General features: G+C 45.5%; 1 protein-coding gene across 1 annotated transcript in view; it reads left to right on the forward strand.

Moving 5' to 3' along the window:
* Window positions 1-12,045, forward strand: part of LOC135311780 (aromatic-L-amino-acid decarboxylase-like) — a 45,495-nt gene extending 33,450 nt beyond the window's left edge. Inside the window, exons 11-12 of the mRNA XM_064441785.1 lie at window positions 5,198-5,320; window positions 8,655-12,045. Of these exons, the coding sequence (XP_064297855.1) occupies window positions 5,198-5,320; window positions 8,655-8,870 (339 nt within the window). The 3' untranslated portion in view covers window positions 8,871-12,045. The remainder of the gene's footprint in view (window positions 1-5,197; window positions 5,321-8,654) is intronic.

Raw genomic sequence — 12,045 nt, forward strand, 5'->3', positions numbered from 1 at the left:
CTCCTCTGCAGCAGTAAAGTCAAACTCAAGCACACCTTTCATCTTTATGAAGTTTAGGGAAACTTCTAGTGAGGGGAGATCCATGACTTGGCTCTAAATATTTACAAGAATATCCATTAGCTAGGAGCATGGGCTAGTAAACCAAACCCTCGGCAGGCACACATGCCTTCCTGTTGTGGTGCTAAACAGATCACTTCCTAAGAAAGGCTTTTTCCACTGTTGTAAAACCACTGCGTGAATAAGTCTCTTCCGACGTGAAAAGGTTCTGGGATGGAGGGTACCCTCTTTGCTTCTCATTTTTATCGCTCTGTAAGTTTCAACTCACTATACAGATACCTGAATTGTGTTTTTATCCTTATTGAGGCTTTCAGAAGTAAACTTTTGACAAGACTGGCGATCCTGATGCTCTGTCATCCTTGCGGCAACCTGAATCATGCCCTCCTGATGGAAACCCCATATTAATTACATGGCCTCTTATCAGGCTGATTTCCATGGGTCAGTATTTACATTCAACAAGTTCCCGCTTTCCCTGACTCCCAGGCATCTCCCTGACCGTCCAGCCAAAAAGCGCTCGTCTTCCTACAGTCATAGCTGAAGACCTTTCCTTTTTATGCTTTCTGTGATCACACAGTTCAGGAAGGCTAAGCAAATCACTCTTTTCTTCAAGATACTGACTCCAAAGTACAACTCTAATACGTTCCCTTGTTTGTAAAGGCGGTGCAGACAGCTAGATTTCGCAGGGCTTCTTGAACTGAGTGTGCGTGTTTCATATTTCATTAAGGACTAAAATGTTGCCTGGTGTGCAGAGAAAAATAAGTTACAACCTCATGTTTGCAACTTTGAAAGGGCAAGCGGGCTGATTGAGTGCAGAATTTGGGTCACTGTATACATCTGTCAGATGGGAACCACTAAGTTAGTTTCTCCTCACCCCCACCCCGGCCCACCCCACCCCGCCCCGCCAACACGAGACAAGTGATGATGAAATTCAGTGGGTTCCAAAGCAGCTAGGAAAAGAAGGCAATTCTATCTCCAGCACTTCTCTGTCGAACTTACATTTCAAGAAATAACTGCATTTCGTTTGCTCCCTCCTCTAGCAGTAGTTGAAGATACCTCTTGCGAGTTTGCAGACGTTGGTCAGCTTGTATCAGCAGCTGCAAAACCGCATTTTCAAATGTGTTTCATCTCTTCCCCATTTTCCTCTCTTCTCAGGAATTATTCTTGGTTCCAGATCTATTGCAATGACTTTGCTTTTGCTAGTGTAGCAATGAAGTAGCAAACCAGCCTGACACTGGTTTGTATTTCCAGACCTACAGAGAGGTTTCAGCACAAAAAGTAATTTGGAACTTAACTTCACTTGTTAACTTCACTTTAGCTAATCGCTTGTCCCAGGGCTTGGCCTTGAAAAGTCTGGACAGGGTGCTGGGCCATCTTCATTAGACTCTGCTCTTCCTAGAAAGGTTGGACTAGATGATCCCTGAGGTCCCTTCCAACCTATGATTCTGTGATTCTGTGAACAGTTGCTTCCTTTTAACTGTGTTGTAGCATCTTGCAGATAATAGCTTTTATGTTCCCAGTGCTGGCAAAGGCAGCCCTTGAAGAGAAGAGCGGGCACTGTACCTTGTGTACTTGGGGCTGGTAGCTGTGTTTTAGGTGAAGCCCTGGAGTTGCCAGAGTTATTTCTGAAGCTGCCTTTATTACAGTGGGTCGTAGAGTGCACACAGGTAGAATGAGAAGGGACCTGGGAACAGCGGCAGAGGCAGGCACACAGAGCCTTCAGGTGGAGAGCAGAGTGGCTGGAGCTGGGGAAGCGGGAAGAAGGTCTCTCTCTCTCTCCCCGCGCCCCCCTACCCTCTCGTGTGCTATAAGGAGTTGCCCCAGGGAAGGAAAGGGCCAGGCACACAGAGCCAGGCAGAAGAGCAGAGGTTTGAAAGAGCTCCTTGGGCTGGAACCTGTCGAAGGGGATGCCTGCGTTTGGGATGTAGCGTGCAGTCGTACACCATGTACTTTTCATACGCCGACGTACCTGCGTGTAGGGCATGTCATTCCTGTTCACGCTATGCAATAGCAGCTAAGGCACGCCTCTTCGCGTGCAGGGCTGGGCCTCACTGCAAGATTGGGGACGCAGGGTTTCAATTCCTTCCTGAGTTCATGCAAATCCCAGTACAGATGCTGTCATCAACTAGAAAAAAACAGTTTTTAAACAGGGACCACATCTTAAGGCCTCACAAGTTTACTGCTCCCATTAGTGATGATGTCAGACATTTCCCTTAATCCTGAATAGCCAAAGGAATCAGATCCCTTCCTTTTTTCCCTTCTCACTGCAGAAGAGCAATGGTTACTTACCTGAGGTCGATAGTGATGCACAAAAATCCTTTACAAGCTGCTTTTCTTCAGCCTGCTAAATTTCACTGTGCAGAGAAGGACTGGCATTCCGTTCACACGCACGAAGACTTCCCCGGCCACTGACGCAGTCCATGTGGTTCCACTTTGGGAAGCCACACGATGAAGGGATTGTCCCAACGGCATTGCTAGAAACAGTACGTGGGATGGTTTGTGTGTGTCCCCTTTTTCTGTTAGATTATATAACAGCGTTAAAGACAATAATTTTCAAAGGTTAAATAATAGCTGAACATCAACCTAAAGTTAATGACGCTAGGGACACAGCGTGGCACGAATGTCAAAATCAAAAGCATTTGGAGGGTCAGGCTTGGTACGTACACGGTCAGCAGAAACCCGAGAACAGCCTGTCAGTTTTTACCTCCCCTCCTTTCCTGTCCCTAGTTTCAGTGCCTGTGCTTCTCCAAACAGGATTTGATTTTCACAGTCTACCTGCCTGTCTTGACAAGGTGAAGCACTAAGGCCGCACGTGTCCCCCCGTGCGTCACTGCCGTGCCCACATCCAGAGCGCGGGCACAGCTCTTGGGCGCCCTGAGAGGCAGGTGTGATACCTAAAAGCCCGTCGGTCTTACAGAGCTTGGACTTCCAGGCTTAGTAATGTTGAACTTCATTGGGTTGAATTACGTTTGGTCGCAGCCGTCTTTGTAAAACCACTTCAGGATGACAGCTCGTGGTTCCAGGGCGCAGGGCCTGGGCTAACTGCGTGAGCAAAGCTCTGACAGGTGAAACGTCAGTGAAGCCTCCGCCTCCTCTCCTTGCCAGTTCTCTATAATCTAAAACACTTGGTGCCCCCCGGTGGCTTCACAAACTATTGCTACTTGTTAGGACTTGCTCAATAGTCTCTCTTTCCCCTTGCTTTTCTTTCTTTCAAATTCCTGAAAACTTCTCTGGTGCAAAAAGCGGACATACATACCTGCTCCAAAAGGTAGAGCGTGGCTCCGCGGTTGTCTTGTACAAACTTCCCGCAGTAAGCCAAATCTTAAATTTTGGTTTTATTCAGTTCTCACCCAGGTAAATTTTGATTAAATTCACTTGGTGATTACATTCAGCTGAACAGCTGTGAAATTCTCATCTCATTGAACATGGCGGGGTTTATGGCTTTGATTTCCAAGACCTGGTATACGCAGCGAGAAATTTTGCAGAGCTGTGTAAAAGACGTCAGCTCGCTTGAGGCTGTACAGCCTGAGGATAGGGGGAGACACTAAAAGCTCGTTCCAACACGTTCCCATGCACTTATGCCTACAGGTATCTGTACGTACACATACGCTTCTTCCGGTCAATTTTGACAGCTGTAGCTCCTGCCCTCTATACGAGCCTTGGAAAGGACTGGGCGTTTTATTGATCTGACTCCTGACTCAAAGAGCTTTCAGTCCCATTTTAGCGGGAGATGAGAAATGGAGGTAACAGGCAGCAGAGAGGAGGTGGGAGCAACGGTAAGGCTGGCTGGTTGCCGAGGGTGCCAGTATGCCCAATATGACGGTTTTCAATCCATGTTTTGATTCAGTGCAAACAAACAATGGTTTTCTATTTTAAGAGATACACAGACATCACAAAGCTATGATTAAGATTGCAAAATGCGTTTCCTTTTCTTCTTTTCTGCAATTTCTGTTTTGCCTTGTTCTTGCCCTTTTGGCAAAAGTCCCTATGAGATGAAACCTTCCACGTCTAACCCTGGCCCAAAGTGAGGTGCCTCAGTTTTGTTTGATATCTGCCCCTGAACTTGAAAAAAAGCAAGGGGCAAAGGAAGGAAAAGACATGCAGTTAGTTGTTTATTTTTACAAAATGACTCGCAATCATAAACACATAAAATAGAAGGAACTTTTAAGCATCATTTTAGATGTTGCTGATAAGTTTTGGTGCAGCGGCTATCGCACGAAGGCAAACTGCAGTTCTAATAGCCGGTTGCTGCTGCCTTACTCCTTTTTTTTTAGGTACGTGAGCCCTAAAGTGATGACAGCCGGTGAGGGGGGGCTGGACAAGGTACTGCGGGACCCGATGAGGACATAGGTTCTTTTCTTCCAAGGGCTTTTGAATTCATTTTCTCCTTGGGAGTATGAGTACGCAAGCGTCACTGACCGACGTGAAGACCTCCCAGCTGGTTGTTAATACGCCTGCCGGTGTTTTCCCCACTTGTTTGACTTTGGAAGCGCACAGGTTTCCTATGCCTCAAAAGAATTGCTCCGGCTTGGTGTCCAGTGTCACTCTTTTTTCCCCAGTAGCTTCTAAACGGCTTGGCTGAGATGTGCTCTCCATTTGCTTGATCATACTGCCATCGCCTTTCTTTTCAGCTGACCCTGAGCACCCGGGTCAGGAGAGGGAGCAAGTTCTCCCCTTTTTCACAGCGAGTCTCATGCTAAGTGAACTATTCTAAAAGCGTATCTTTCCAGCTTGTTTTGCACGGGAACTGTCACCATTTTCTCTGTGTGTGTCTGTGCATCTCCCCCTTTCTCCACCATCACTTTGGGACCCTTTAGCCATTCCCAGCCAAAACTGACAGTGGCAGAAAACCAAAAGAAGTGCTGCTACAACTATTTACTCTTAACAGGTTATCAGGACAGTTAACCGTGCCAAAAGGTTTCATTAAGGAACAGGCTAGCACTGCCTAAGACAGGCTGAGCTACGAATACAGTAACGGCTGGGTACGGTCTCTGGAAGCCAGAAACGGGATGTAAGTTCACATAAGCAGATGGCGATATGTGAATGTTACCACATCTCAGAAGAGGGAACAGAGAAAAGCATGTAGGGGTGGAAACAATTTAGCTCATCTTTTCTCCCAACGAATCAAATTTATACAATGTAGGGACTGTCTTTCTCTCCTCAGCACGTCAGGCTGTCGCATCAGTTTGAACACTTAGTCCTTCAGGATGAAAGGTTTGAGATCTGCGCTGAGGTTGTCTTGGGACTAGTCTGCTTTCGGCTGAAGGTAAGGCAGCTAAGACCTCCTGTTTCTCCTGTCATGTTTTATAGCAATACAATAACCTGCAATTGAATGTAGTCTTTGTAGCTAATACACTTAATTATTTTTTTTTCAGGAAGGTAAAGGGAGTTCCTGTAGATCAAAGCAGATTAACGAAAGAAGCTTAGGACAATTTTGTTTAAAAATTAATCAAATGCTGAAGAGAAATTCAAGCATATTAGGGTATGGGAAGATATAGTCAAGGCAAACAAATGGCTACACAGTCATACAAAATGACTGTTGTGTTCTGTGCTTGATGGCCTTTGATGAAGATGATGGTTTTAATCCATTTCCCTAGACATTGGTACATGACGTGTGAGTGTATGTGTGTGTATTAGACATTTCTTTCCAAGTCACTTTTATACGTGTGTGCACTTAATATACATGTGTGTGTGTGTGTGCACGTATATGTGAAATGACTATAATGGATGAAGATGAGAGCAGTAAACACCCTTTTGTTGTTTTATTTAAAGACTACCTTTTCCTTTATGAAATCCAACAGTCCAACTGGGCAAATTAGAGCAAGATATGACTAAGAAGAGGTTGCATAGGAGGCCAGCTTCCCAACTACCCTTGGCCCTGGTCTGCCCTTTTTTTGCTGAACTTGACCCTTTTGCCCCTCCTGGCCTTTCAGTCCCCAAAATCGCTGTAAGCGCCAAGTTCCCTGACACAGAGGCCTTGCCTGACGGGAACTAGAAAACTGACGCTGCGCTCAGAGCGTAAGAGCTGAGGTAGCTGGGAGGGTTCAACTTGTTTAATCAGACATTAAAGGTGGGAGATCGGTGTCTTCTTTCAGGTAAAGAACTCATTTAATAGGGGAGCTTGCAACGGCAGCCTCTGTAAAGGGCTGGCTTGTGACCCTGAATCTGAACACCGAGCAATAGTAATAATAACCACAGCACTGGTGTTTTCCAGTCCACAGGACACCTAAATGAGATTGTAGGCTTTCTGAAGCCTCACAAGCACATCTTGTCTCCTTCTGGGTAGGCGTGGTACTGCTACTTTTCACAGACTTTTTGCAGCCAGTTGGTTGCCCCAGTTACCTGCGTTTGATGCAACTGGCTGAGGGAGCTAACGAATCTTTAACAACAAGGTGATGGGGAATTCACCTGGAAGAGCAAAAGGGTTTTGTCTGAATTTATGTTGTTTACAATAAAATAATAAAAAAAGAGATCTGTCGCTAGGGGATCAGACAGATACAGAATATGGATGGAGATGTTCCAGTAAGTGGAAACATGACTCTAATTGCTTTCCTAACAACAGCTTCTGAAAGCTGTTGAGGAATAGGTTCTGTGGCTTTTATTGCTCGGTAACAAGATGCTGGTTGTAGTCTGCTCTCTCACATGGAACAAGCAAACACCAGTTTTGCAGAGACAGCTGTTAGTCGGGGCTCTACTTCTACTGTAAAGGAGCAGCCCCGGTGAAATAGAGCGTAGCAACACAGGAGCTGTCACTTTTGATCAGACCAGTGGTTCACCTACATCTGTTCTCCTGCCCGCAATGATGCAGAGGAAGAAATTAGATGTACAGGGAAAGACAGTTTTACAGTAGCATGGAATTATTGGACATCCAGCTGAGAAACTTTTGGGCAAGTTGTTGGATAAAGGCGTGATTCTGCTGAAAACCAATGTTGAAACAGCAGCGTTTGCATCGCTTGCCTTCCCTGCCCCAGAAAAGAAAGCAAAGCTTTTAAATGAAGCTTCTAAATGAAGAGAGAGCGTTTTATAGGCATTTCTGCAGCTTTATTTGCTTTCTACGTCACTCTTTCAAAAGTCCTCCTGTGATTTCTGTAACTGGTATTGAAGTGCCTCTTCGGATACTTGCAACTTCTCTGCAGTTACAGTAGGACGAAGGGACAGGGGACTTGAACTGCAATGCTGCACAGCTGTAAAAGCATGAAATAGTTCTTCTTCCTTTGTTCTTGAGAAATCTGGTTTTATTTTTGTGCTTAGCTGCAGCTTTTAATTTTTGGCCTGTCACGTTGTTGAGCAGATGGAGTAATAATCGATGACTTTCAGGTTGCAACTATTTCATCAAACGTGTCCTGCCAAAGGGTTAGTTTTTGGCCTCCTTGTCATGTCTGCAATTCAATACCAGTCAAGCTAGTCATTTCTCCAAGGAGGTGAGAACATGGTCTTACCAAAGCCGACAGACTCAATCAGAGCTGGCCGCTGCCTCCTCTAAGCTCTGGGAGAGCATTAGGCACTCCTAACTTCAATTTGACGTGACACCCGCGTGTCACAGCAGCCCCTCGGGGCAACTGTGAGAGCAGAACAGAAGAAAGATACAGAAATCTTTCTCCTCCCCCCCGTCACTCCTGCCAAGGCATTAACTTACCATCGTATAACTGCTTGTGTTGCCTAAGAGTTAGTTAGCTATGCATTTCGTATTAAAGGCAAGGATCCTCATTTTAATGATGGATCACCTCTGATAAGAAAGCAGGGCACCGTCGTCACCAGTGACTGACCCAAGTTGCCCGAATATCTCCTACAAGGCTAAGGCTAAGCCATGAATTTCAGGCACTCATGCAAATTCCCTGGCAACTTGGCCTCAGTCAAACTAGGTTTTGCCTTGGGTTCAGCTCTAACCCCACTAGGATCCAAAACCAGGAGAATAATACAATTCTCCTCAGTCCCAACGGGAAACTGTCTCTCCGTCATGCCTTGGTTTCATATGGAAAAGGCAAAGCAGGCAAGCCACACCTGGGCAGATTTGAGAGAACGTGTGTGCTGATCTGGATGTCGTCAAGAAGGCCGATGCCACTACAGTAACAAAACCGCTGCCGAATGGACGGGTTTGTCCATTTGTGGCTCTTTTACCGCAGCCAGCGTTCAGTAAGGGAACACTGCGGTTATAGCGCAGAAGCTCCTAGCATCTCTGGCAATTCTGGGTTACCAGCAGCGTAGCAGAAGAGTAAAGGCTGTGCGATAGCTAAGATAGTTCCCCAAAGAATAAAATTATAGTGCTCAAGATCAGCACGGGGCTGAATGCTTTTACTTGAAGCTACATCGCTCACGACCTTAGGGCACAAAACCAGCAGTCAGCTATCACAAACGCCCAGTGTGAACACAGTTCTAAACCCCAGCCTCTAAAACCCAGGTAATCCATGAATCCCGTTGTGGCTGAAAAACTGTCTCTTGTGCTGTCATGTTTGTAATCCTTTGACGGCAAAGGACCGAGAGGGGAGAAAGCGGCTGCATGTTACTGGTGGCACTTGGGCTCGGCTGCTCGGTGGGATTCACATGTTCCAAACTGGCTTTTGAAATCCATCACCATATCTGTTGATTTACAACGATTTCAGGGCTCAAATGAACTGAACAAGGCTCTTCTTAAAAGCATAAATGAGGCCAAGAAGATCCATCTGGTCCCGTGCCACCTGCGAGAGAAGTTTGTGCTACGTTTTGCTATTTGTGCCCGCACAGTGGAATCCACCCACATCAGGTTTGCCTGGCAGCACATCTCACAGCTGGCAACCGATCTTCTGAAAACATGGCAGCAAAACTACCACCAGCAGTAACAGCAGTGAAGCAGCAGTGGGGAGGAGGTAATTAAGTGGCTTTCTCTGTGTTGCCAAGTTTTATTTCAGGGGCAGGCGGGAAAGTGAAGTTATGAAGGAAAAGAGTGCAAAACCTGTTGTTATATAGCCCGTCTGCAGCAGCAAAACCCTTGCCGGCAAGTTGTGTTGTAACCTTAGTCATTCCTTCTCTGTACCGTAGCTTCCTCTTGCCATGGCACGCAGCCGTGGCGGCTCGAGCCGTCGTTTCTTACCAGTCTGTAATCAAGAGCACGTACCGAACCAGGCAACGGAAGTGGAAGGGTTAGTGCTCCCTCCGTCGCCCCCATTAACCTCTAGCGCACCCACTCCTTTCTTCACAGATGAAACACTGAGGTGTTACAACCAAGCAATTTAGCATTACCGTGCCTTCAGAAAGAGTCCAAGCTGGGGGAAGTTCAGTAACCTGGTCATGACACTGTCCACGTCCTGTCTAAACAGGCACGCACAAGTGGTGGCGTCATGGTGTGGGGCACTATTGTGTCATGACACGCTTGCTGCAGTAATTTTGTAAATGAGGTTGGGACTTCAAGGCTTCCTTCACTACACAGCCACACCGGGGGGAGGGAGCACTGAGCGAACGCAAACCCTCCCTACGGCGGCTCTCTGCTTTCTTCCAAAGGGTTTGCTTTTCAAACAGCCATTTTGTCAAACCTCGGCAAATAGGTTGCGCTGGCTCTCGGTTTTCACTCTGATCATTCATAATGAGGCCTCTTAAAAGCTCCTTCCCAAGAGTTTTGTCAAAAGCCCTGTGCTACCTGGCGTTCTATATTTTCAACCATGTTACTCTAAGCAGCGATTACTTGAAAAGAATCTGTAAGCTACGTTCTGTGAAATAGAGTTGTGATTTCTTTTTATGGTTGCCATTCTGCTTACTGCGTGGTGTAATAAATCTTTGACAAATGCGCTAAGAAATGGGATGGCTAAAACGTTACTCTCTGCTTCTCAAATTAGCTAGCACACAAGGTAGCAAATTACAATGCAAATAGAAGTTAAGAGCACCAGCCCCCAAAATATGCTGTGGTGCCCCCCTCGGCGGTTCTCTTCCATTAACAGTGACGCACAGAACATGGAAGTATTGGAAAACAATTGGCCTTCAGAGAAAGTCAAATGACGTGTCCTTGACACAAACCGTTGATGTGTCACCTTGTCCAAGGCAGGTAAAGAGCTGAAATGAAAGTCCGAAACAATACCTGACTTTAGTAAGTACTTCTGCCGTTCTGAAAGCAGAAATCCCAGACAGTTATTTCTATGTAAATTTCTATGTTAGTTCATGACTTGGGAAACTGTGTTCATCCCCAGCAAATAGGGTCCGCACCGATACGGTTTTGCAGCTTTTATGTTATGGAAACAGTAGAATCTAGGAGCCAGAGAGGAATTCCACCTTCTTGGTGAGACAGAGCAGTATTTTCCATGTGAAATATATAACCAGGTCTGTCCAGGAAAAAAAAAAATGGATCAGGTCCTGATCAAAGCTATCATAGAGTAAATCCAGGGTAATTGCACTGAAATGAAATGGAGTTGCGTTGGGCTTATCTGACTATAACTGAAATGAAAAATCTAACTAAGAAGAACTGGAAAAGAAAAGCGTACGGTCAGGCAACACTAGGCTGACATCAGAGGATTTTGGGGAGCGCCTCCCCATGGAAACCAGAGCAGAGGTGGATGGTGCACGCCAGCGTGAGCCTCGAACTGCTGTAGCACGGGGACGCGGGCAGGATGCACGTCCAACCCAGGGGAGGTGAAACATTCCCAAGAGCCCAGAATCAGACAGGGGTCCCTCTGGACACTTGTGGGAAGGTGCTGCCAAAACTAACAGCCAGGTAAACGTTTTTCAGCACGTGGGTGTCACTTTTAGAAGAGGCCGTCGTCCAGACACCAAAACTCCTTTTGGCAAAGAATTTAGGATAAGGGTTAATTTAAAGTATTAGAAATACAGCAGCAAAAGTTACTTCATTCTTGTTTGCAAAGAAGAGACCTAAGTAAATCTTCCAACGAACGGCAGCGACAAGAGCCCTGGAACGACACTTCCCCAAGACCAGCCCAAAACAGAAATCTGAAATTCACAGTTCTGGTTTTCCTGACGTTCTGGGAGGATTTGAATATGTAGTTGGTGAAGGCCGCCTTACTATTCGGTCTCTCATACCTTCCTAATTCCTACGTAGAGTATTAATGTTAGGTCATCTGAAAAGGAATCTGGGCTTTGTAATCAACTCAAGAACAAAATACTTGAAAAGAACATTTCTGACAGAAGAACGTGACTGCTGTTTCTGTTCTGCAGCTTTGCAACCTATCTGTAAGTGAGAAATACTGTATTTATGAATAGTTACTACGTGACCCTGGATTTACTGTGCCTCGTGTGCAAAAGCTAATGGAGTCTGTGCCAACTGACGCTGTCTGATGCTAAAAGTAATTACACAATCTCAGAACTGTGCGTTAGGAGAATGTCCGTATCTCAAGGGAGACGGTGTGGCCGCTAGAGAAGGAGGGAGGAAAGTAACTTTTCGGTAACCATATTTTTTTTTTTTTAATCTAGTCGAGTGCTAGTACAATACCTACATTCTTAATGATGATGGCAGATGATAAATATATTTTATTACTGAGGGGGGGGAATATTGAAAGGGTATGTATTTGTGAAAGCCTTGCTAATATATTATGCTCAACTGCATTATAATTATGAAATTTCTAATTTTCTCTTGCCTTTATATGTAAGATTCTGCTCACGGTTGTTGGTTTTGTTGTTGCTGTTGCTGTTGTTGCTGTTGTTGTTGTTGTTGTCTCCTGTAACGTTACCATGTTTGAGGAGTGGTACTCGCACTGCAGGTGCCTTACAACAGCAGTCTAAACCTTGAGGCATGCGTGAACTTGAAGCGCTCAAATACAGGAGCAAATGAGAAATGAAACTTGAGAACCCTGAAGCCCAGGGTGGTGGGGACAGATTAAATAATGATGATAACAGTAATAATATCTATGTAGCATTTGTAGAGGCTCTATGACCTAAATGGAAAAACAATCAGACGTTCAGTGCGCTTTTATTATAATTTGTGTGCTGTCAAATTGCTTTAAAATCTGTTTCCAAAGGCCATTAAAGAGACACGTAGGCTTTAACTGGCAGCAGTAATAAATGGAAACAAAACTA

The sequence above is a fragment of the Phalacrocorax carbo genome, chromosome 2 (assembly GCF_963921805.1).
Source record: "Phalacrocorax carbo chromosome 2, bPhaCar2.1, whole genome shotgun sequence".
Lineage (NCBI taxonomy): Eukaryota > Metazoa > Chordata > Aves > Suliformes > Phalacrocoracidae > Phalacrocorax > Phalacrocorax carbo.